General features: G+C 40.5%; 1 protein-coding gene across 1 annotated transcript in view; it reads left to right on the top strand.

The window, feature by feature from the left end:
• Positions 1-756: 756 nt before the first annotated feature.
• Positions 757-27,140, top strand: part of Btc (betacellulin) — a 42,676-nt gene continuing 16,292 nt past the window's right edge. Inside the window, exons 1-2 of the mRNA XM_028881897.2 lie at positions 757-1,126; positions 25,074-25,172. Of these exons, the coding sequence (XP_028737730.1) occupies positions 1,063-1,126; positions 25,074-25,172 (163 nt within the window). The 5' untranslated portion in view covers positions 757-1,062. The remainder of the gene's footprint in view (positions 1,127-25,073; positions 25,173-27,140) is intronic.

Below are 27,140 nucleotides of genomic sequence, written 5' to 3'. Positions count from 1 at the left end.
GACAGATAAATGAAATCTAATGGATAAATAAAACATAAATGAAGTTCTTTCATCTATCTGTGTGCATAGTTGATCCATTCGTTAGTTTCTGAGCTAAAATTGTGCTGTGTGGGCCAGGCTGGTTCTGAGGACCGGCTGCTCTCCTGCTTCAGCCTGCTTCAGCCCTAAGTGCTGGGATTACAGGTATGGACCACCACAAGCAGTGACTACATGAAATTTCTGAAGGAGATTTGGGTAAGCTAAAAATCTTACCCAAAAGAGTTACCAAAGAGTTTGTTAATCAATTAATAGAAGTTAATAAATTAATAGAAGACACTGAAAACCGAGCTGTCACCTTTAAGAATTTTACAGACAGCTATGAGTCTTGAGAAACTGCCTTTCTGTGTCAACTGTCAAATGCCTGAGTTTTGTTTTGGTTTTTTTTTCAGTGAACTTGGCTCTGCTCTCTTTTAACTCCTGAGTTTTTTTTTTTTTTTTTTTCAGTGAACTTGTCTCTGGTCTCTTTAACTCCAGCCATAGCCAGATGGAGAGTTCCACAAGTGTTTGGCTCTGATTTTCCCTCACAGGGCTCCATGAGTTGAGGCCACAAGCTGGTTGCAGGGTCATCTTCTGCCATTCCTCTGGGCTCACTTTACCTTGCTTACTGCCCCCGGCAGGGGGGGGGGGAGATAAATGAACACTCAGGTGAGACCCAGCAGGGGGAGTGGGTGAGCTGGCCCTATGGCCATCTGAGTATGTCCTTGGGTGTGGGTATGGGTGTGGGGCAGCTGGGTGGGAGCAGCATGCAGACTACCAGCACCAAGTGGTTCGCCTCTGGGGGTGTGTGCAGAAGGCTCCAGGATAAATAGGAGGCTCCCAGCGCTGGGCGACACTGGAACCCGCTGGCTGCCCGCCCCGGGTGTTTCCCTGCCCTGTAGCGAGGCTGCCTGCTGCGTAGTTTCGTTTCCTCCTGGCTCAGGGATTAGTTTCCAAGCACCCTCTCGGTGCCGGGGCCCGGGAAGGGCACGAAGAAGGAGCAGGGAGACTCTTCCAGGGGCTGCCCTGCCCCGCACAGCACGGTTGATGGACCCGGCCGCCCCGGGCAGCGGCGTCAGCTCCCTGCCGCTGCTCCTGGTTCTTGCCCTGGGTAAGTGTCCCTCTGGGAGCTGCAGATCAGGAGGAAAGACAGAGTGCTGGCGTCGTGCGAACCTTGATCTGAAGAGGGAGACAGCTAAGCTAAGATCCCGCCTCTGGCGTGCACCTGCTGGAGGCTTCCCGGGCTGTGCGCGAGGCCTCAGGGCGGAAGGGACCCTGCGGGCCCGCTGCTGGGGTGAGCTCAGGTGGCACTACCAATGCGGCGTGCCAGGAGCAGAGCCTGGAGGAGGTCTCTGCAGGGACCCGGGAGGCGCATAGCCGGTGGGTGAGGCAGGAGCAAGGGAGTTTGCACTCAGGAGGATACCAGCAGGAGGCAGAGGAGGGAACTCCTTTCATGCAAGGGCGAGAGAACAACATGCTGCTGCTGCTGCTGCTGCTGCTGCTGCTGCTGGTGTGTGTGTGTGTGTGTGTGTGTGTGTGTGTGTGTTTTCCAGGAATGTGTGAGAGACAGGACTGCTGCTGAGACTAGCAGTGGCCTAGGAGGAATCATCTCACGCGTGCGAGAGATAGGCGAACACACACACACACACACACACACACACACACACACACACACACCCCTTTTCCTTGTTCAGTTAGGGAGTAGCTGAAGCTGGGAGGGAAAAATGCTGTCTTCTGAGACATTTCTGTAACTCTTCCATTCACGACAATTAAGCAAAGATAAATGAAAAAAGAAAAAGAAAAAAAAAATAAAGAACCTGCCTCACTTAGGACCTGTTGTTTCCCATTTTAAGAAGTCACAAGAGGAGATGTTTCTCTTCATTTGGAAAATTAAGGCCAGTTGGTTGAGAATCCACGGCTGTGATTTCTGCTGTGGGGAAGGGAGGAGAGGCTGGTGCCCGGGAACCAGAACTCAGGAAGGTCAGCAGGAGCTTCAGGTGGCACCCTGCCCTCTGCTCTCGGAGTAGGGGACAAGAAGACAGTCTGATGGGAAAGTCTAACCATCTTAAGGCATCTGATTCGAGGTCCCTGAGGTTGCTGGAAGGGAAGGGACGCTAGTGATATTTTCTAGCCTTAGGTGGAGTCTAAGGAAGATTGGGACATTGGGAGGGGGCTGCCAAGTGTCATCGTGTTATTAAACCTTCTCTCAAGCCTGGAAAAAGGCTACCTACCACCTGTGAAAAAGGGATGAGTCTGTCTCCCAAGGTGGACAAACGGATGGGTTCTAAGTGGAAATTTTATTTGGCTGTGTCTCCAGCGTGGGGAAGGAAGGTAAGATGGTTGTCAACCTGGTGGCAGGTGGATTGGATGTGGGACCCAGGTTAGAGAGAAGGAACTGGCTTACCCTGCAGCAAAAGCAGTTCATACTAACCCAGTGTAGAGTGATGTGGAACAAGAAGAGTGAGCCCCCTGAGAAGGAGGTCCAGAGGAAGCACTGATTCTATTATCAGCCTCACTTGGATGCAACTGGTTCTCTCATCATCTGCCTTGTCTGGACTATCCCGTAGACAAGGTCTTCATCTTGTTAGAGTGAACAGATGTAAAAGTATATGAGAAGTGGGTAGAAGACTGTTCAAGAGACTAGTAGATGTGGTTCTTGAACTTACAGTGCTTCTGTTGGGTCGGGAATGCCAGCCTGACAATACAGAACAATTAGGGGAAAGTTCAGATAAGCAGAGAAGGGAGGGCTCCACACTGTATATGGAATGGTGACAAGAAGCTGCAGGGAAGATATGTGTAGGCCCTGGGAGAATCTGAAGAAAGAGAGGAAATCGGGGTAGGAGTGGGCAAGGCAAGAGCATTTAGTAAAGGGATGTTGGTTTGGTGGTAATTCTCTACTGGAAAAAGAAGCAACTGGGTTGACAGAAAATGTAAACGGATTATGAAGAACCAAAAGAGACAAGTCAAATTAAACTATTTGATCAGAAATCAATAGGCAGTTAAGCAAACTCAATTACAACCCATGAATGGAGGATGTAAACAATGAATCAGAGGAGATAAAACTGGCATTAGAGTGCAGTGTGGGAGGAGACTGGACAATGGGCTAAATAGCTTGACTGTCTTGAGAGTATGAGTTAAGCATGAGCTATGTTGCTGGACCAGGAGAGTGAGGAAAGAAATGATCTTTCAGGGCTGATGGGCATTTCCCCCTTTCCCGTCACAGTCTGTTTCATACCCCCAACCTGTCAAAAGACAAAAATGAAAACAGAAATCCTCTAACCCAGTGTTATAGTACACCCAGGGAAACCTCCTGGATGACTGATGGTTTAGGAGCTTGGATTCTGTCTCTAGATCCCCTACACACTTGCAAAGTGCCAAGGGATGTAATTTGTTGGCATCACTGTTTCCATTAAGCATTCCTACTTCTATCACACATGCCCTTCAAGTCCCATTCCTAATTTAAACCATATGTCATTTTACTTTTGCAAAGACTGGGAGCAATGGGATGTGATGTGTGACATGACCCGTGGGACAGTGGAAAGAACACTGCACACCGTCGCTGAGCAGGTGGGAGGCCTGGTCTCCCCCCACCCTGCTCTTCTGTGACTCTAGGGTACCTGTAAGTCACTCATTTCTCGACATCATTTTCTTGGTTTGTAAAACAATGAGGTGTTATGTTTCCATCATCACATTTTATCATCACATTCTTCACACAAAAAATACACAAAATAATATATGACGAGTTAGGAATAGCTTAATAGGAATGTGTTTTAAGTATAGATGCATCTAAAGCTACTGGATTATTTGGAAGATTGATCTATACAGGGTAATTACCATTCTAATATAGATGAAAATCAGATGATACTTCCTTTAGGGATTTTATGAAAGAAAAAGTGATTTGGAGATAGAAAAAAGAAGTATAGCACAACACAGTTAGCTTCATATAATACAAATAAATTTAACATATATTATAGATCTATATGTGTAAATATATATTTATATGTGTACTTAATATCTTTTATACACATAATTTTGGTGTTATTTTACTAAAGTGGCCCCAAATCATTTTTTATAGAACCATTGGAAATCTTGACTTTGATTCCTCATCTGTATTCTCTTAATTGTTAATCAAATTTGGCTACTGATAGAAATCTAATTCCAGTGGTTGAGAGGGCATCATTCAAGGAGAGATATTGAATACTGCCTTTTTAGCCTTGTCATTGTGTTTGAGAAATGAGCCCAGGGATTAGTCCTATCTCTTAGAATTATAGGTGTTAGGATGTAGTCCTGTATGACTCTTTAAATGACAAAAAAGCCCATCCCTGAGTTCTTACTTGCCAAAACAAGGGAACAGCCTGTTTCCAGGCTCTGTTTGCATTTTCTTGCTGTGTAGAGGCAGGCCATGAGAACTAAGCCTGGTTTGGGTGATCCTTGGTCTTGTTAAACTTTAGTGAGTGCCATTTTTGACTTCCCAATGGCTTGCATTTCAAAAGCTAGCGTTCATGACAGATACTTTGAACGTACAACACCCAAAGTATCCTCTGTCAACAATGACTGTGGTTGACATTCTCCCCCAAGCCACAAAAAACTCACGAATTTACAATGTACTAATGAAAGGACAGAACTAATGATAATAATATTACATCTAAGTCTGTAAGTAAATGTCAGGTTACAGATAAACATGTTTGCTTTCACCATTACACCCTGATAATGATGTGCTGTTTTTCATGAGTGAAAACTTTGGAGGGTGGGAATGAGGTAATATCCTGTATCTGTCATGCATTCAACAGATATAGATTGATGACATTTTATGGAAAAGGCCTACGTAATTGATGGCCATACTTGAATGTTATTTTCATAACACTTTCCAATGCAGAGTGCTTGTTCCTCAGATAGGAGACAAAAAACTGTAAGGAAGAGAATAGGTTTTGACTTATGCCTCTAAGGTTTGCACATCAAATGCTGTCTGATCTGTCAAGTACTTAATATCTTCGCCCAGTTATAAAGCAAAAACCATTCTTAAGTCATCTAATACAACAGGCACAAAATTCTTCAGATAAAGTAGTTCCCAGCCTCCTGTCAAGATGCTCTACGTTCACTGTTTATATGGAGAACTTGATACACAATTAACTTGCAGAGTTGTTAAAGGAGTCCAGGGACTCACTCATCACGCAGTGAGCTGATTTCCTAGTTCTTTATGCTGCCCATACAGACATCCTTGTCTTTTACATCATAGAATGCTCACAGTGAGTATGCTTTCTAAGGCTAATGAGTATATCTTAAAAAAATCTCAGTAGCTTAGGTGAGTCTTTAGTGGTAAGAATTTAAAGAAATAAGAGAGAATTTTTTAGATGGATGGAGAGAGTTGGGGTATTTAATCTGAATTCATATCAGTTAAGTAGTTGCTTATTTTGATTATCAGCTGTTCAAGTCAACTGACCATGAAATAGTTTCATTCATTCTTTACATTTTTGAAGGATATGTAGATTGTTATTTACTGACCCATGGGTTAGTGGCATGAATTACAGAATGAGTTTGGAAAGTACAGAGGTATTCATATTCAATTTTCTTGTTTGAAAGTGTGGCACGGTTTGTATAAAGAAATGGGTTACTAATAGAACATTTTCATCTTTTCAAAATTATGAGCTTATTATTTGGCCTTGTTTGCTCACGAAGGGTTGCATAAAGAATGCCTGACAAAAAATGGCGCACGCCTTTAATCCCAGCACTCGGGAGGCAAGAGGAAGAGGCAGGCGAATCTCTGTGAGTTTGAGGACAGCCTGGTCTCCAAAGAGAGTTCCAGGAAAGGTGCAAAGCTACATAGAGAAACTCTGGAAACTCTGTCTTGAAAAATCAAAAAAAAAAAAAAAAAAAAAAAACTCAAAATAATTAGTTAAATGAATGGGTAAGTGAACATGGCTGTTGTTGAGTATGCCCCCATTGAAAATGCAGCAAGTTCCTTGACTCTCTCCATATGTGTTATAGCTTGGTCCTCTTGTGGGAACAGGGGCTGTCTCTTACTCTTTTACAGGCTTTTGGGACCCTGTTCCTCATACTGGGTTGCCTTGCCCAGCCTTAGTACACGGAGAGATGCTTAGTCTTACTGCAACTTGATAAGCCATGTTTTGTTGATACTCATGGGAGACCTTCCCCTTCCTAAACAGAAATGGGGGGTGAGAACAGAGGGAGGGTGGAGGGAGGGACTTGGAAAAGAGGAGAGAGAGGAAACTTTGTCCAGGCTGTAAAACAAACAAACAAACAAAAATTTTAAAAATGCAGCAAGGTCAAGTAAATCTTTTGATTTCATGTTGCAAAACAGAGGCCATAGCTCAGAGATGCTGAAGGACATGTTTCTTCATCTCTTACTATGTGGGCCTGGTGCTGGAGGGGCGAATGAGCCTTCTGAAAAAATGTTCTTATTTTACAAGAAGTAGGATCATTTCTTCTGTTCTTTGTTGAAGATTCAAACTTACTATATCTGTCTCATAGGTTGAGTTCTAGGGAAGATGTGATTGGTCAAAAGAACTTTTCAAAATAAGTCTTTGGAGATTTGGGGTATACCTCAGTGTCCAGCATGTTGGAGGCCCTGGGTTTAATATCTAACACCAAGGAAAGAAAAAGAAGTGATTATGTGAGGAAGGGAAAGGCAGTAGACTTGAGGCAGTCTTCTGTGGTTCATCAAAAATGAACCTTTTCACCAACAGTGAGTAATAAAGTTATATTCATGGATTTCTGGGTGATAATCTATAGGAAAAAAAACCAATAAAACACACTTTTGGTAACCTCTGTGGAGACTGAAATAATTTGCTTTAGAGGTTGCTGTTCTTGGACTTGGTAGTGCTGGAGAATTTGTCACTTATTCTAATTCACACATGAAGATGGTAGAGCCACCAGTTGCCTAGTTTTAAACTCATGGCTCATGAACATTTATCCTCTCTTCTTTAGAGTGAGAGGCATGGTCTGAGCTTAGCCAGAACAGGAAAGGACCCAGGATAGAACAGCCTGGAGCAAGGCCAAGGGACTGTCTGCAGAGCTGAATGAAGAAGTTTGGTGGACTTGGACTTGACTTCCTCCTGAGTATCTTCTTAGTGGTCTGCCCTCTGGGCTTCTGATGGACACAGGACGCTGTTGTGTACTTAGATCTTGTCTTGATCTTTAGTTTGGAATCCCAGCATTGCTACTCTTTAGACTTTGGGGATCTTTATAAAATTATTTCTGTACCTGTTATCCCATTTGGTCTTCAGCACAAAAGTAGCAGGCAACCAGTAATACTGTGCAGGGCAGGCACTGGTCTAAAAGACTGATGACTTACTTGATCTATAAAACATATCCACCTAGTGCCATTATATCCCCGTTATATAGGAGGAATATAAATACAGGCATCATATAACAAATCCAGGTTTCTGGCTTTATTGAATATGGATTTTAAAGTGTGAAGTGAGTGCCTGAGTCCTAGTCAATAAGCATCCATTGCTGAATGTGACAGATTGGGATAGATAGGATGCTAAAAGCCAGGGATGTCATGCTGCACTAAAGTAGAAAAATTGACACTGGAATCGCATATTCTTGGCTTATTATTATTATTTTTTAAAACACTGAAGTTTATCATAGCTGTCTTCTCACCACCAGTTATGTTGCCTCTCTATACATCTCTGTCATCTTTGGCTATTTCATGTATTTGGAAGGGTCTGGCTCTTCAATCCCCCCAGATAACCTGCCTGCCCATGATCCTGGGCTGGACTTCCCTGGCGGATAGAGTTAATTTGATAAAGATCTTTAGAACAGGTGTTTACTGCTGTGGATATCGCTCTATATAAATAAAACACTGATGGCCAACGACCAGACAGGAAGTATAGGCGGGACAAGGAGAGAGGAGAATTGGGGAAACAGGAAGAAGGGAGGAGAGACACTGTAGCCACCGCCAGGACAAGCAACATGTGAAGACGCCGGTAAGCCACCAGCGACGTGGCAAGGTATAGATTTATAGAAATGGGTTAATTTAAGATATAAAAACAGTTAGCAAGAAGCCTGCCACGGCCATACAGTTCATAAGTAATATAAGCGTCTGAGTGATTATTTTATATGTGGATTGTGGGACTGCGGGGCTTGGTGGGACCTGGAGAGAAGCCCTCCAGCAACACTTTACTTTGGTCTGTGACTAGCATTACTCTGTACATCATAGACTGATCTTACACTGAAATAAATGTGAACATTTGGAAGGATTCCTATGCCTTCCCAGGTCTTTCTTCAGCCATATGACACCCACAAGCTTTTGTGGGAAATTGGGGGATGACATCATTTTTATCATTCTAGATTAGATCCACTTGCCTATTACTGAGAATAGGGGACAGGGTCTACTCTGACCTGGACTAATATAGGAATTAGGAGGCAGACTCAGCCAGAATATTGGCTGTAATCTCTGGTGCTCTGAATTACTGACTCTGAAACCTCAGTCCCTTAAACCTTCTCAGCCTTAGTACCCTCATTTACAAATGCTGATAGGAATGGAACCAAGGTTATTGCATAGATGACCCTCATTACTCTGTAAAACACCTACAGTGAGTCCAAAGAGTAAATTTTAGATATGAATAATCTATTATATGAAATCACAGGAGAAATCATAATGACCAATACCTTCTTAACACTTTTTGTTGCAATTTTGAGTCTGACTTCCTGATTATAATCAGAATGTATTAATTAATGAAAAATCCTTTTTTTGGCCTTTGTCAAGTTTATGATCTGCAAGTTATGAAATAGGCATCAGATAAAAAATCCCCCAAAGAACTTTACTTTGATTGATTTTGAAAGGAATATGTGCACTATAAATTTGCAAAAGTGAAATGAGTATCCATTCTCTGAATAGAAATGCCCTCATAGATTCTTTTTCACCTGCCAGTTCTGATCCTGATTCTATGTAGTTAAGAGCTTCACAGCACTGTGTGACATTGATATAGATACAAAGTCATTCTGTAGTAGTTGAGTGTATTTAAGAGGTGATTTTTGATATTTGAAGTCATCTCATCAAAATGAGATTGTTTCATTTCTTTGAATTACAGAAATAATTGCCTCAATTTAAAAGGAATAGATCTGTCATTTTGGAAGAGTGGGTGGCAATGCAATGTCAAAATTCATTCTAAATATCAGAAAAATGGAAAAAATATTTCATAAGTTTTAGGAGAAAAATTTTTGACTCTTTAGATAGCCATTCATGATATTAAATTGTTCCATTTCTGTCTTATAATAGTGAGATAATTACTTAACTTTTCCACATCTCATTCTCTGACCCACTCAAAAAAATCCTCATCATCACTTAGGGACACAGGACCATTTTGAGGACAACATAAAATAATACAGGAAAAGATTTTACCAGAATAATTGGGAAACAAATGTCTAGAACAGCACTACTACTCTCAGCTTTGTGAATAACTTTGTGAATAACTCTCAAAGTATTTCATAGATATAATTTATAAACTAGTAATAGAATCACTCCATCCATTAATCCAAGTGAAGTGATAGATTTTTGTACTTCGAGCAAAGGAGAAGGAAATTGTCACATTTTTCACCACTGGAGCAAAAGAAAGTAAGTTTTTCTCCATAACCATGACAGAAGTCTTGTCAGATTGCTCACATATTATCTGAGTGCCTAGAATAATGTTTTTTATATAGGAAGTATTCAGTAAGTACTTGCTGAGCAAATGAATGTTAGATAGCCCAGGAAGTATTCCTAGACCAGTATATTCTCATAGTATGCCACAGAGATTTTGGTGTAAACTTTACACTATAACACACATACACACACAAACACACACTCATGCAGACATACACAGAGACACAGACACACATACACAGACACACACACAGAGGGAGGAAGCGCGCGCGCGAGAGAGAGAGAGAGAGAGAGAGAGAGAGAGAGAGAGAGAGAGAGAGAGAGAGAAAGAGAGAGAGAGAGAGAAAGAGAGAGAAAGAGAGAGAGAGAGAGAAAGAGAGAGAGAGAGAGAAACTCTTTGATAACTGAAATTTAGGAACTCTCTACTCTCTCTCACAACTCTTTGTATTTGTCTGAAGATTTGCTAAAAAAATAACTTTTTTCCCCCACTATATAGTTCCTTACTAAGATGTCTCTGAGTGAGATGACCTAGCATAATTGGATTTATTCATGGACTTTACTGTTGATAACTACCATTAGCAACATGCCAATTTACCCCAAAGTAGGGCTCTCTTGTACATGGCACAATGTTTGGGGTCAAAAGAAAGCACTATTGTGATTTATAAAACTTAAAATAATGAGAAAGATCTAAATTTATCATAGTTTTACAATTTTAAAAGTGCACCTACTATTACTTTAAAGAGTGTCTATGACCTTTAGGCATCAATGAATGAATGAGAACCGCGGGGCTGGAGAGATGGCTCAGCCGTTAAAGGCTAGGCTCAAAACCAAAAATATAAGAACCGTTTACTTATAAACAATTATCTTCTAACAGGGGTTTGTAATATGTTGTGTTAAAATCTTCATCACAAATGAAAGAGTATAGACGTATTTAATTCTACAGTACAGGTTAAATACGATCCTCATAGGAGGGGAACTGCAGGGCTGAGTGATTGAGGGAAGCCACTGATGGAGTAGAGACTGGAGGCAATTCTTCCATGACAGTGGTGGAAAGACTTAGAGGCTGGTAGGCAAAGAGCTGCTATTTTTTTATGTGTGCAACCGAAGAGTGAGAATGCTCAAATGCCCAGAGCACGAAGTTACTTTCATGGCCTATGGAGGGAAATACTGACTCCAGAAGGAGGGGCTTTCTAAGATGAAGCCTTCAATCAGGACACTGAATTCTTGATGCAGTGCTCTCTCAGTGGGGCTCCCAGGGACTGGAGCCAAGTAATTTTGTAATTCAGATAAAGCCAAGTTTTTTTTTCTTTTCGGGGGTGGGGGGTGTTCGAGACAGGGTTTCTCTGTGTAGTTTTGCGCCTTTCCTGGAACTCACTTGGTAGCCCAGGCTGGCCTTGAACTCACAGAGATTCACCTGACTCTGCCTCCTGAGTGCTGGGATTAAAGGTGTGCGCCACAGCCGCCGCCCAGCCAAAGCCAAGTTTTTAATGACAAGTGAAACTTTAAAATAGTTTATGGTTTCTTAGTTGGAAAGAGTTTGTTTATGCTGAAGAAGAATTCAGTCTGCCTTTCTCTTGGTTCCCTACTGTTTAGTGATGGGCTACCTCATTCTAATCAAAGGTCTGGACCAGTGGTCTGCCTCATGGTTCTTTTCCTTGTTTTATGTTTTTTAGACAAGGTCTCATTACAGAACTCAGGCTGGCCTTGAACTCCTAATCTTCCTACTTCAGATTCCTGAATGCTGAAGTTACAGGTATATACCACCATGCCCAACTTTGTGGTCCCTAATCACTCACTGCTAGGCTCTATAAGCTTGGAGGTAGCATCAGGTTCATCTTGTGGTAACACTAGCATCTTTAAGGGATACTAATGTTTTAATAATCAATAGGATTAAAAAGTTTAATGACTATGATGTAGTGACATGTTTAAGAGAATTGATTCATGACCCCGAAGGAGTGGAAACCCAAATGGCGTGTGCTTTATTCTGTTTTCTTTAAAGTTCTTCTTGTTATGTGGAAGCTTTATAACATCCAGGGACACCATTTTATTCTCTAACTCATATTAGCAAGAGGACCTAACTGGGATGTAATAATGATGGATAAAAGTACTACCCTGGTGTTCTCAATAGGGTAGTAACATGGTGAACACACGGATTTAAGAGTGACGTTAGTGTACAGAAGAACAGATGAGAAACTAGTCAAAGGTGAGGGAAAACTCTACTGATGCACAGCTTGCCTGAGAGAAGAGAGGAAAATTTGTAAATATTTCAGAATAAGAATTCTTCAGCTATATTGACAGATCACAGATCCACAAGGAAGGAGAAACAAGGATCACAGCTCGCTCTGAAGATGACAGTCTGAGACAAAGAAAGTATGTGGTACCATATTTGGGAGAGGATGGTTTTACTGTGGGCCTGTGATGTGCTTTTGGGACACTTGCTGCCTGATCAGGAACAGAAACTATGGAGACCAACAGAAGTTAGAGTGGTGGAACCCAACCTGGGTGGGCTGTTTCCCAGGGAACGTGAAAAGTACACATCATCATATCTCCTCATCCCAGACCTATTGAAGTCTTCCTTAATATGCTTTTAGGAGTCTGCTTTCTAGGAGAAGGACAATGTTCCTTTATAATTATAAATATATATGTAGATACTGTTCCCTTCAGGAGATGAAACTTAATTCCTTGACACCTTTCAATGGAAAACTGATTCAGTGACTTGCTTTCAAAGAATTGTATAGCATCCCATGTGGAGTGGTTTCTTTTGTTTTCAAGGATGAATAATATCCTATTGCATGTATCTATCATACTATCTTTACTTATAATTTATTTACTTATAATTAATTTATAATTTGATGGGCTTTGACATTGTATTCATGTTTTGGCTAATACTAATGCTGTAGTGATTATGTGGCTACAGATAGCTCACAAAACTCTTGATTTCAATGTACTTGTATATATACCCAAGAAAGGGATTGTAGACGTAATGGTCTTATTAAGTAAGAAACACAGAGCCAAATGCAGAGTTAAAAGCCCCAGAGGTCAGAGAGCAGTAGCTAAGAGCTGAGACTAAAACTGCCTTCTTACCCCTCAATGCCCTTGCCATTCTTCCCCTGAGAAAGAGACCTACTTTCTGTGTATCTGTCTTTTTATTGACTTTCTTTTCTGCCTTCTCATTGGTTGTAAACCCAACCACATGACCTCCCCGTCACTGCCTGTCTATACAGACCTCCAGGTCTTCTATGGTTGGTATTGAGATTAAAGGCATGTGTCTCCAAACTGGCTATGTCTTTGAACACACAGACTCTGCTTGCCATGTGATCCAATTAAGGGCATGTGCTACCACTGCCAGACTTCTGCTATGGTTTGCTATTAGCTCTGTCCCCCAGGCAACTTTATTTTTTTAACATACAAATAAAATTACATTTCAGCACAAATAAAATATCAACATAAGGGATTGCTATGTTTTTGTGGATGTTGTGAAGCAGTCAAAACCAGAACCAGAAATGATGGTTCATCAACTTAGAAGCTGAGATAAGGGGATTACTTTCAGTTTAAGGCCAACCAGTGGCCTTACTACTTACTATTACTACAAGTAAGACTCGGTCTCAAGCACAACAAAATAAAAACAAAACTAAAAATTGAAAACCATAGAAGCAGAGGGTAGGCTGGTGTTTTTAGGGATGGAGGTGCTTGAGAAATGAGGAGGTATTACTCTAAGGATGCTAGGATTCAGTTTTGCAATATGATAATCCTAGAGATCCACCAGAGTGCTGAGCTTGACGCTACTGCACCATGTACTTAAAACATTTGCTGAATTCCTAACATGTAACAGAGTGTGCAAGGGGAATGTAGTGACTGTATAGGTCAGAAGTCTGGTGTGACCTCCTTAACCAAGTAATCCAGGTTAACACAACCAACTGTCATTTAGATGTCATGCCTTCTCTAATACATTATAATGTGAAGAATGAGTCAACAATGTAATAGTCTCTCCAATAATTACAATCACAGCTGAGCTATGTAAAAACATCAGACAAATGAAAAGATGAGGGACAATCTATGGGATACTCAATGTGTCAATCAGGTTATGAACACCAAGGAAAGACAGGCCTGTTGCAGGGCAAAGGAGACTAAACATCTTGACAAAGAAAGATATGAACAACAACAGCGATGCATCTGGAATAGTTCTGGTCATGTGTCACAGCAATGTGACCAGGTCACATCAGAAGCAGCTAAAAGGGAGGAAGGGATATATTCTTAATGCTTAATGCCTTGAAATTTTTCAATAAATATGAAATTCTTGCATAAAATGTTCTCTTTAAAAAGAGACTCCTTTTTTGAACAACTACCTGCCTAGAAAATAGGGCTGGAAATATAAATGATTTCTCCAGCACTATGCTGGGCACACAATATGTCCTGGTAACTGTTTGTCCAGTAACCGAGTCCATGAGTGTTTTGTGACACCAGATGACACTGCAGGAAGCAAGATAGAGACAGAAAGAGAATGGGCATTCCCAATGGTAGAGTCAGGGGTAGGGTGAGGGGATTTTGTTTGATGAGTATAAAAATTTCAATTTTGCAAGCTGAAGAAAATTCTAGAGGTGATGGTGAGGTTTCCACAATAATTTGGATTCATTTTATGCCACCAAATTATACTTTAAAAAGGCAAGATTCTCACTTTTATATTTATTTTATCACAGTAAAGAAGAGCAGGGGGAAGTGAGAGACCCGAAGCAGTGTTGGTGGCGTTGCACTCATGGTAGAGAAGTCAGAAAAGGTGCTGTGGGTGAGGGAAGAGACGGGCAAGTCAGGAAGCAGAGAGCATGAGTATATTGCTGAAAGGTTTGGGGATCAGCCCTATGGAATGCTGGGGATGAAGGGACTGAGGGTGCTAGCTGTGTGTGAGTGGTGTGAGCCCAGGATCCAGAGATTGATAACTGAGGAACTCGAACAGGTATGTACACAAGCCACTGAGGAAATGGGGTGCCGACCGGGAAGGGTAAATCTTGGTCTATCAGAAACAACTTTGTTGTGGAATATTTGTGCAGCGCACTGCGTGAAGGTGTATCACTGTGGTTGGTGTGGTGAAGGGCTGAGCAGTCAATAGCTAGACAGGAGAGAGAGACTTTCCGGCAGAGAGAGGGCACTGAGAAGAGGAAGGCAGACAGAGGGAAAAAAAAAAAGATGAACAGTACAGAGTAAAGATAACCAAGCCACGTCAAAGAACAAAGACGAGAAGATATGTGTTAATTTGAGTTATAAGAACTAGTTAGGAACAAGCCAAGGCTGGGCTAAGGCTGAGCTGTCACAATTAATAATAAGTCTCCGTGTCACTTGTGTGTGTGTGAGCTTGCGCCCTCTACCCCCCAAAATCCATCTACACAACTTAACGTATTTGAAAAGCACTTTCAACAAAGGTCCTCTCCGTATGGTTCAGAGTACAAGTTAGACCAATGAACTCAAGGCCTAAGGAAGATAGCTTTCACATTAATCCAGGATGAATTTTTTTCCCATATGAAGCTTTGAAAAACAAAAATGGAAGCGACTCATTCGCTTCCAGTCTCCCCGGAGACGAGTATAATAAGAGGCAGAGTCACCAGGACTGGAAGCCAGCATTGGAGAAGAAAATGATTTGATTATTTTCCCATCCAAACTTGAGTTCCATGACTCTTCTCTTCTCATGGGCCTCATCTTGGAATATAGCAGCAATCTTATGCCCGAGGATGTTTCTACCTTGAAGACTGTAGATTTGATAGTTGAATAACTCAACTGTGCCTTAGTGTGAAGGGAATGCAAATCACATCTGCTAAAATATATTGATGAAAATTTCAACTGCTGTTCTGTCAAAGGCCACCTTTTCCCTTGTGATGGAAAATGGGGAGAAAGGTCTGCACTCGTTTTTAGATAACTTATAGTCAGTCTGTAATAGAGAGTCACAAGAGATAAGATTGCATACATAATTATAAACCTCACTTCCCTCCCCCACCTTTTTAAAACAAGTCTACTAAATGACAACCCCTTTTTCTTTCTTATTGATTTCTACCCAACAATAGCCTTCACTATTATGCATGTACTGGGCAGTTTTCTAGACTAATCAGCTTCATAATTGTGAATCTGTCTTTCAGGATGTGGTGAGCAGGCATTGCAAAGAGTCAACTGAAAATATGTGGTGTGACTGTTTCTTAATGAGTCTTATTTTCCTAAACAACACAGGAAAATCAATTGAATTATTTCACAGTCACAGCACACACATCAAGAGGGCCCTTGACTCATGAGACATTTTCTTTTTATCATTTCTCCTCCAGCCACATGGCTTTGCCCATAGTCTCTAACACACACAAAGCTCATTGTTACACCATTGACTCTGATTCATTTCAGCTTCCTGCTTCTTAATGAAGTTTTTCTTTAACATCTCACCAGCTTACCACATTGTCTCTCTTTGGGATCTCAGTATAATTTATTTTCTATATTTCTTACACTTGGAAGATAATCCTAGTATCATGTGCTTTTCTTTCTTTATATTTTTAGTCCTTATGACCAGTTTTACCGATAAAGATAATAGTAGATGAATACTAAGGAGAATTGGCTTACTCACACTCATTTAAAGAACTCTGGGGCGTTTGAAGGTTGGGTAAGTCTCCACTCTGAAACCCGTTGTCTTTTCTTTACTATTGTTCAACTTTGGTTCCTTGTTTTCTTTTAAAAACAATGTTTTTATGTATTCCTTGGTAATTTCATACAATATATTTTGATCATATTTTTCTCCTCTCCTAACTCCTCCCCCTCCATCCTAACACCCAACTTCCTGTTTTCTCTCTCTCTCTCTCTCTCTCTCTCTCTCTCTCTCTCTCTCTCTCTCTCTCTCTCTCTTAAATTGAGTCCAATTCATGCTGGCTGATGACTCTTGAAAACGGGATATGTCTTGAAGAGTAGCTATTACACTCTATGGTAAAAATGTTACTATCTATCATTCTTAGTCTTTATTAGATACCAAGATATTATTTCTTTCATTTAGAATAGAGTTTCACATTAGAGGAGAACTAATTGTATTTTACTTTCCTGATTTGGAACGACAGTGACATATTTGTGAAGACCCTTTAGATTGTTTCTCTTTCTTCATGCTTCCCCCTCAGGCCCTGAAAATCCAGAGGCCCATCTTTCAGTTTGATCGAATAGGAAGTTTCCCAGGTGAAATCACTGGAAAGAACTTGGGAACTTCACTTTAGCTTGGCACACTCTTTCTCTGTTTTCTAAGAGATGCCCTGCTACCCAGGTTCCTGTGCTGGAACCCAGTGGGCCAATCCAAGAGCTCTTCTGCTGCCTCCCACACAGGTTGCCCCACTTTGGACCTTGATTAAAATGTCACACCCCATGGCATAAGTCCTGGCCTCTTATTCATCAGAACTAAGGATATTAGTACCCAGCAGAAGAGTTTTGTCAGTGGGGAACTGGTGATGAGCATGACTGGGTCAATACATTTCTCCTTTCTTCCATTTTCTGGAAGCATGCCTTAGTTAGATTCAGTTACTGTTTAGTCCGCTTGTGTGATCTGTGTGTGGGTAAATATGCTATTGGGGGAAATTCCTAGGTCCTTGTGTGAGACAATGAAGACAAATTTTTAAGTACCTCCCTTCTCTCTTTCATTTCCTTTTCCATCATTTTCATGGCCTTGGGATTATAACTCTGTAATCCATGTCTCAGGATCTGCCTCCTAGAGGACAAGGATTGAGACATTCTAGGCTCTAGGAAAATTCTTCTGAGCTAAGTAATTTCTCTTCTTATGGGTTTGCTTGGAAAACAGGCTAAATGGTAACATTATACTTGGGACAGTATTTGTGAGTGCAATAGTTAATACATCGTGAAAGACAGCAACAGAAAAGGAGTTGATTTTGTTTTTAAGGAAAGCACAAATACTAAATTTCACTCACTTCACAATTTTTATCTTAGTCCAGCGAGAGCCCAGCGTTAATGAGCAGCCCCACCCTGTCGTTGTTTCCAGTGCCATGTCAGATACGGCGTCTTTCTGGACGTGGGGACCACTGGTAGCGCACACAGTCCACATTCTGATTCTCTTCTTGGCAGCAAGGATGCTACAGGCAACGCCCTCAAATGCTTACGATTTCCCCCTCGTATTGATTTAAACTGCAGAGAAACCCTATTAAACATGCTCTTTTTGAAGTCTAGAGAAATGATTAGAGATCAGTCAGTGGGTACTGAGTTGTGCTGTCTCATGTCTGACCTTATCAACTATAGAGTGCCATTGACTCAACCAACCGAGTCAGAAATCCCAGCTCCCATAAACGGTGTGCTGAGTCACAGAACTGTGCCGAGGACACAAAGACCCGACACATGAGAAAGACCCCACACTGCTTTTAATCAGCAAAGACCTATTTATTCACTTCAGAGATCTTAAAAACAAAACCAAACAAAAAACACCAGGGAGAGACAACGCTTGGAGATACCTCTACACAGTTTATCCCATTAACTACAAAACACACTTTGGGAATGTGGTGTGTGTGTGTAGGTATGTATGCACTGACATTTTGTTGTCATTGTTTCAGACATTTTAGATACAAGTGAAATTGCAATCTAGATGTAGAAATGAGTCAGTATCCGTTTACCTTTTTTGAGAATGAGAATATGGCTTTCTATACATGCAAAAGCATTAACCATGGTTACAGTTTATAATTTCTTTCCACCTCTGTGTTTACGTACCTAGCTAAATTTTCACCGCGACATGGGAGTTGGGTTTACAGAAAGAACTCCGAAGCTCAGTGGTTAGTAAGAATCATAATCATGAATCAGCCAATTAAAATTCAGATCTAGAATCCAAATCTTGCTTCAGCTGATGGCAAAGCTGTTGTTTTCCTGCTGCTCAATGCTGTTTCCTTTTAATGTAAATGAAGTCTTGGGAGGCCTGAGGATGAAATAGTCTTCCAGTTTCTAATGGGACATGGAGTGCGGTTCACATCTTAAATTTGGTCTGATAGAAGACATTGAGTTCAGTAGGTAAGCAGAGGTCGGCAAGGTATCTAAGAAGTTTGTAATCATTAAAATAGAGATAAATGAACATTTCGTGATAATATATTTGTTTTTAAAATCTAAAATGTTCTTGGCTTTATACATGGAAAATTTAGCTCAGAGATGAGGCAAATGCATCGTACAGACTGTATGGTCACATATGATCTTTTTAAATAGTTGATCCAGCTGGCTTATTTCTTACCTCAGCGTTAGCAGTGACTGTGAGACTGTGTCATGGGCCTTGTCAAGCTGCCTCCTTTTGAATGCCGGTATTGTTCCTACTGACTTCATTCCCCATGCTGACGGATGGGGATAATAATTTAATACATTCTGTAATTTTTAACTTGACGATCTCAAAGTGCATTAACGTAGATGGGCTTGGACTCAACTGAAGTAGCCCTGGATTTCTTTCGTCTTTCTTTGAATTTATGAATAAGGTTGATATTTTAAGAACTAACTCCAGAAATGAGAACTCAAGTTCTAGTCACTTAGCAAGTAGAGCTAACATTGTACCTTTGTTTCATTGTCTTATTTTTGGAACCTGAGGAATTCTATAGGTCATATGAAGTGGAATATTTGATAGGCTCAATAAAAGAATCCAAAAGCAAGAGAAAGAGTTGTGAATTCTTTGACAGTTAAAACTCCACACAATACATTTAAAAAGGAGTAAGTGTAAAAAACTGTCCTCTTAGAAGAAATACAAAAGATGAAGGAAAGTAAAGGGGAAAAAATACAGAGGAGAAACATGCCCATCATGACACTGTTTCTCAGCAACATAAGAATTTAGTAGGTATGTTCTATGATAGTCAGAATAAAACCTCAACATTTACTATGACAGCCCAGAGGGGCTCATAGACTATGGGCTTGCATTACTTGAAGTGGTGGGGCTGAGAACCCTACTCCTGTCTGTCTTTTAGAAGACCATGTTCGATGGTACTTTGCATTTACAGTAAGATGACAAAGCTTTTTGACATAACTAATAAAATATGGTTGAAGGAGCCAGGATGCTTAGCTTGGTAAGATAAGCTCCACAGGGAAACTTGATAGCCAGATACAAATATTTCAGAATGTTTTGTGGGAAAGAGAGGTTATACTTATTTTAGGTGATTCCAAGGATAACAAGCAAGAAAAGTGAGCTGCACAGATGGAGGCAGGTTTGAGTGGATGAATGCCTGGGACTGAGAGCATGCATGGATGGTCTCGAGATTGGCTTGCCTTAGAGCAGACTGAATCCTCCCATGAAACTTTAGGACTTTGATGGGTGCTTTGAAAGGATAGTTTCTGAGTTCAAAGTTGGTAGGATATTTAAAAACCTTCAGAATTCTTAGTAACTTAGCATAATTTGTGATGCTTTTGATGGGAGGTTCTATGCTTCCTACATACTTATCCCAATTATTTTGCCATGTCTTTCCCTAAACACAATGCATTCTCCATCTCATAAATACATTGATAACTTTAATAATATGTGCTTCTTAAAAATTTTTATTTTTCATGAACTAGATTATGGGATGAACAGAAAGTCTACAATACAAAGTTTTCTTGAGGAAAAAGATAATTTGTCAGCTCAAAGTCACATAGTGAACTGGAACCTTTCCATGTGATGGTGATACTTAAGGACTTTAAGAAGTCCCATTATAAGCTTCTGAAGGCTATGCAGTGCACAGTTGGTTCACCTTAAAGGGATATGGTAAAAATGCAGGCTGTACTTTAGATTAAAATAAAATGGGTTGCAGAGATTTGCATTGGTTCTCACGTGGAGGAGTTCCCCTGGCCTTGGAGCATTTGGTGATGTCTATACATTTTTCATAGTGATAGTTTGAGTGTGATGTGCAGAGGGGCACTAGACACTATTGACATGTAGCAGCAGATAAATGCCCAAGTCATTTAATCATTTTACAATGTACAACCTCTCACAGCAAGGATACATCCAGCCCCAGATGCCAACAGTAGGACCTGGGAAAGATTCCTGGGGTGCTTCCTACTTATGTGAACTTTAGCTTCCTTAAACACGATGTCTTACATAGGATAGATGTAAGGTCTTGTTTTCCTAAGATTCTTCTTCAGTTTTTTCAAGGTAATGCTCCATTTGCCAGCCTGGCTACCTTGACAGCAGCTACTCAAAGTGTTAGGAACTGGCTAATCACTACCATGTTCCCTGGAGAGTGGATATTGGGTAATTATTGTCTCCAATTTTATGATAACGTTGTGTGAAATGGTCAATATTTGCATTATGAATGACCACATGGATGTTAACCACTGCCACAGTGGATAAAACACTGTGATTATTTTGCTTGCACATTTTTAGAGAACAATTAATTGACACTTTAAAAGTCATTTATTTCCCATTAGAAGTTCATTATAAACCTCAGCCTCTCTATGAAACCTTTGCCACCAGAAAGAGCTGATTCTCTTTCAGCCTTCCTTATGCGCTGTCTCTCACTCTGTTAACGTGCAGTACCTTGATGATATGTGCATCTCTTGAACCAGAATATGAGATCTTTGATGTTAGCCTTAATATCTTTATCTTTGAGCCTTCAGAGTCTCGCATCAGTAGCAAGCACACAGTGTGTAATGAGTATTTGTTGACTAATGGATGGAACAAGAGTGCTCTTTGTAAAGTAGCCTGTAGTATTTGGTAACAGGCTTGGTGAATTTTTCACTGATTTCTCAGTCTCTTCTTACAGATTGTAAAGTCCCGTGAAGACCTGAGTAGTTAAAATGAACAGAGCAAACCTCATGGGGTCTGTGGGTACTTAAAGATCTCCTGTTTCTTCATTCCGGCCAGGTCTTGTGAGGGAAAGGTATTATCTTCCATTATAAAGATGGAAGGACTAAATTCAGATTTGAGAGGAACTGTCTTGGCTCAATTATTAGAATCTGGTCAGGCCAAAAATGCTTTTGTTTTTCCAGATAGGTTTATGACCCCCAGTTGCTAGCTGAAGATGGTTTGTAGGGCAGTAGGAGGTAGAGTGTATGTTGTTCAGAACCATTTTTTGGGTACTGGTTTATCTAAAAACACCTCCCCTCTTGGCCTTGTCTCTAACCTCTGAGCTAGTGGCCTCTTTTTCTCAACTGATGCCAGAATGTGGAGTAGGGGTTAGCAGAAGGAGCCTGGCCATGGGCCTTGGTTTGATGGAATATTTGAATAATTGTTTTAGTGCAATCAGTGTTCCCTCCATTAGATAGAAGTGGAGAATAATGGGTTAAATTATAAGTAATATAGGAATAAAAGTAGCCAGACAAAAATTGGATAGTATTCTAAGCTATTTTGCTGATAAAACTTAACCTTTATAATAATCCTGAGAAGTAAATATTTTCACTTTTAGCTTGTAGGTATTGAATCTCTATTAGATTTAGACTTCCCTCCCTTCTTCCCTTCCTCTCCCTTCTTCCCTTCCTCCTTTCCTCCCTCCCTCCCTTCCCCTTCTTTCTTTCCTTATACAAGTTCCATGTACGTACGTATTTGTGTATGTGCATATAAGTGTGGACCTGCATGTGGAGGTCCAATTGGCTAGAGCTTACCAACTGGCTATACCGACTGGGCAGCAAGCTCCATGGATACCTGTCTCCTCTCCCCCAGCACCAGTGTTCCAAATGTGTCCCACCATGCTGAATTTTTAAGTGGGTACCAGGGGATCCAAACTCAGGTCCTCATGCTTGTGTGGCTGGTCCCTTACCAACTGAGCCATCTCCCCAGTCCATTCTTTCCTTAGCTTCCCCCCTCACTCCTCTCCTCTGCCCTTCCCCTCCTCTTCCCTCCCTCCCCTCCCCTCTCCTCCTCCTCCTTCTTCTCACCCCCCCTCTCTCTCAGCTATTAGAGTACATGAACTATAGAGTTAAGGCTTCCTCATTTTGTCTCAGGGGGAAAACCAACTTGTGAATTGGATTTTAGAAATGACTTAACTGTGTTTTATTGTTTCCCAGCAGAATTTGCTGCTGGGAGTTTTTGGATTTGAAAACTTTTTGAAAATAGACTATTTACTGATTCTTCATGTATCATATTTTGTGCTAGGTACTGAGATTTCAAAGATGAGTGGTCTATGATTCCTGTGCTTCAGGAGCCCACAGCAATTGTTGGCTTCTGATTGTTTTAAGTGGGAAATGCTAGAGAAAAAAGTATAAATAATGGAAGTTTGGTGGCCAAATTGTGATTTTTTTTAAAAAAAGATTCACTCCTTTTTTTCCCCATTGCAACAAACAAAATGTACTTGTAGAAAAATTAAAAAATAAAAATAAAAAATAAAATTAAAGAAAAGTGTTCCCGAAGAGCTGGATCAATTTTCTGTTTGTCTACCTTTTGATTAATTAGATAAATGAAGAAATGTGCTTTACACACACACACACACACACACACACACACACACACACACACACAAATCAACCACATTAAATCACTATTCCATGGTCTGTTTGCTTATTTGGAAACACACTAAAATGTACTATTAATGTTTTAACGCCATTTTTGTGCATAAAGGTAGGTCAAATGTGTTTAATTAATCATGTGTTGCTAGACACTAAGGTAAATGATGTGTGTATGTGTGTGTGTGGTGTATGTGGATGTGTGTGTGTGTGTGTGTGTGTGTGTGTGTGTGTGTGTGTGTGTAATTTATTCTGTGTGTATCCTGCATTATTTGCAGAGGAGAACTTACCAGTTTATAAGTACTGGGCATGAAGAATTGCAAGTGTTTAATTACTTTTGTTTTTGTGTTTTGTGTTGCTCCAGAAAAGGGTAAATTTGCCCATCACCAGTGTTTTAAGTTTCCATTTCTGTTCAATTTCTCCAACCTTTGGTACTTTCTCTTTCTTTAAAACAATGTTTTCCAATTCAATAACCAGTAAAGCTGACATTATAAAGACAATTTTTGGAAAGTCTTGACCTTATAATTTGCTAGCCATTGTTTCCTGGCACACTGCTATCATTTTGTATTGTAGTTAATTGGCTGGCTCCTTATCTGCCTTGCGGCTTCAGAGCTTCTTGAGGGTCAAGTGTATCCTAATCACCTGGGTGTTTCCAAAGGCTCATGATTGTTTGTTGAAGTAAATGGAATTGGAGAACATGTTGCCTAGCAACTGCTGGCCAGATGTATAATTTCCAACAACCAATAGGAATGCCTGTTATTTCTGTCAGCTGCATAGCAATGAGGCAATTTACTGAGCACTGATTATATGTCAGGATGTGTTTAGTGATCTGTATCCTTAACACATACTTCACATACTCAACACTGTCAACAAGGTCTTGAACTAAGGAGCTGCCAATTCCCAAGCCATCTTTTTCTTCCTCTTCTTATCTCTGCTCCCATCTCCTTTTCTCTCCCCTTTTCATAACAGACACTTTTCACATGTGTGAACTAGAAAGACTGGCATAATGAACCTTGACTCATCCAACACTCAGCTTCATCTTTGCCTTTCTTTTCTGTCTCGTACCACATTCCCATAATGTTATCTTAAAATAAGACTCAAGGCAGTTGTGGCTCAGTAGTATAGCACTTGACCAGCCATTCAAAGGCCGTGGGTATGATTGTCAACATCACAAAATAATAATGATTATGATAATAATAAAGTGAGTTTTAGGTACCTTCTTTAACTAATGACTATTTAAAAATATTTATGATATACAAATTCTTAATATAAAGCACAATGTCATTACAGTATTTTGAAATGTTTACAGCAATTCTCTAGTGGGATCTAATATCCAGTCAGTACTAATTTCCTTGGTGGTCTAATATATGACTTCTCATACTTGAATCAGGATTAACACAACTACCACTTATCGTTTTCTCAGCTATTCCAACAACAACACATTTCTTTTTCCTGGGAAAAATATAAGGTCCCTCTTAGAGCTTATTAAGTTGAGGAACATAAAATTCTTAAAGAATCATCATGGGAGGTGTGGGTTGACGGCAGAGGGCATGCTTAGTGTACACATGAAACCTGGGTTTAATACCAACAATAAAAAAAATTCCCCATGGACTGAGTATCTATTTGACCGCTTCACCAATGGAAGTACACTTGGAAGTTAACCTCTGAGAAACAGCAGAGCATGTGGCTGTGGGGAATGAAATAGTTCCTTTGCCATGGGGCTCATCACTTACTCTCTCTGCATCTTCATTTATCTGTATTTATCTGGTGACTGGGATCCCATCCCATTCCTTTTGTTTTTGTGATGAGCTTCTACTGTAGGTTATAGCCAACTCTCCTCCCTAAAGATGTGTAGTTACAGGAAGTGGTACTGGCTTGGCAATTCTGTCTTTACACTGAGCTGAACACGTTAAGACATGCTGATCCCTGGTCTCCTTCTGGATTGGGAGAGGATAGCATGCAACAGAAGCCACGGGGCTGGCTGTTTTTCCATAGTGGGTCATGGCATTTAAAGGATATTTTACATTGAGCAAAGTTTCAAATTCATTTTCTGATTCTGTTTTTAACTTTGAAGGTCTTGCAATTCTCCACTGTGTGGTGGCAGATGGGAACACAACCAGAACACCTGAAACCAATGGCTCTCTCTGTGGAGCTCCTGGGGAAAACTGCACAGGTAATGCCTATGCTTCAGAATTAATCCTGGAAAGCTACACCCCTAGACTTAATTTTTTAAAAAATATTCATTATACTAGGTGATTCTTTGTGAATATAGTAGTATGTTAGGTACTATATTAAGTAGTTTGCATGCAGTAATTTATTCATTACTTGAAGAGTTTTCTAAATGAGATACAAATTTAAAAACAATACATTGTATTTTATGCATTTAAATAATACCGTAAGAATGATTTGATATAGTTTTAAGCAGAAAAGATGGGAAATTTTCAGTTTAAAAAGCTCCCTTAAGGTTACCCCACTGAAGGTCACAGGCCTGTAAGTTGCAATTCTGTGATTTGAACTCCAGTCTCCCTGATTTTAGTGCCTCCATGCTTAGCCACCATATACTTAGGGTCTTAGTTACTTTTCTGGTTGCTTTGACAAAATCCTTGATAAAAACAGCTCCAGGAAGGAAGGATTTATTTTGGCTCCCAGTTTGAGGGTACAATGTAGCATGGCTATGGCTGTGGTCCTGGGAGCCTGAGGCAGCTGGTCACATCATATACGCAGGCAAGAAGCATTGAGAGGTGAGCATTGGTTCCCTCTAGGTTTCTCCTTTATATTTGTGCTGGTACAGTAGCTCAACCAAAGCCGCTGTGCACAATCAAGATGGGTCTTCCAACCTTAGTTAACTCTCTGTGAAAGCATCCTCTTAGACATGCCCAGAGGTGTGTCTCCTAGGTGATTCTGAGTTCTGTCAAGTCAACAACCAAGATTAACCCTGTGTCACCAATTCATGGTGCTCCAGACTCCATTATGTGATGTATTGGCTTGGATTCATGAATTCTTGGTGCATTCCACACTTTTCTGCTTTCTCTATCCCATACCCTAAAAAGGGAAGAAGGAAAGGACTTTTGCATACTTTATCTTGCAGATGCTTGAATCAATGTTCTCATAGGTGTTATGCTGCACCACAGTTGGTCCTTAGACCACCACTTGCTATTGTTGGCTGATCGAAGTTGCTTTTGGTTCTACATAGAGTTTTGTGATCTGGTCCTCTACAAGGATTATTTCTAATTTTAGGAAAAAAATTTTAAAAGCTACAGGCCACTATAAATATTTGGGTATAGTTGGGGAAGCGTCTGGTGCATTCCCTGGTAGGTTCACTGAGCTGGAAGCATGGTCACTGGATGTGAGTATGCTTTGACTAGTACCCTGGGAACACCGCACAGAGCTAGGAACATGCTGAGCAAGTCTCTCTCAGCTTTGTCATCAGTTCTGGCCTGATCTTCCTATTTTATCCCTCAGAGCAGTGGGTGGGCTGCAGGGTGTGCATAGGCCGTGGAACCCACTGGTGTCTTAGGCCATGCTTATGGGGGCCTGGCCTTGTTACCCTTGTTAGATAACAAAGTCAACTTTATATGGTTGATTTTCTTCAGTTTAGTTTCAAATATCATTAAACGATGACATTTTCAACATGATCACTCTGAAAAATTATTCCATGATCTTATGATTGACAATATTCAAAAATCCTCCCTGCCATAATCCTGAAGATTTTTTCTGATTTTATTTTTGTCAAAGTAAGTACATTTAACAGCTCTACTTTTAAAACAAATTTTGAAGTGTGTTATATAGTTGTTATTAAAAGTGTGATGTTATATAACAGATACTTTGAATTTATTCATTGTGCTTAAATAACTTTATGCCTACTATATAGCAATTCCCATATCTTTCTTCCTCAAGATGCTGGTAACTATGATTCTATTGTCTGCTTCGATGAATGTTGCTGATTTAGATAGCTCAGAGAAGTGGGATCATACAGGATTAATCCATAGTGACTGTCCTGTTTAGTTTAGTATGATGTTCTCCAGGTGAATTCAAGTTACCATGTATTCCAGGGTTTTCTTCTTTTACGTGGCTGACTGTTGCCTCATTGTATATGCTGTATTTTCTTTATCCATTCATTTGTCAATAGACACTTGGGTTA

The sequence above is a fragment of the Peromyscus leucopus genome, chromosome 10, assembly GCF_004664715.2.
Source record: "Peromyscus leucopus breed LL Stock chromosome 10, UCI_PerLeu_2.1, whole genome shotgun sequence".
NCBI lineage: Eukaryota > Metazoa > Chordata > Mammalia > Rodentia > Cricetidae > Peromyscus > Peromyscus leucopus.
This window is presented reverse-complemented; position numbering and strand designations above follow the sequence as displayed.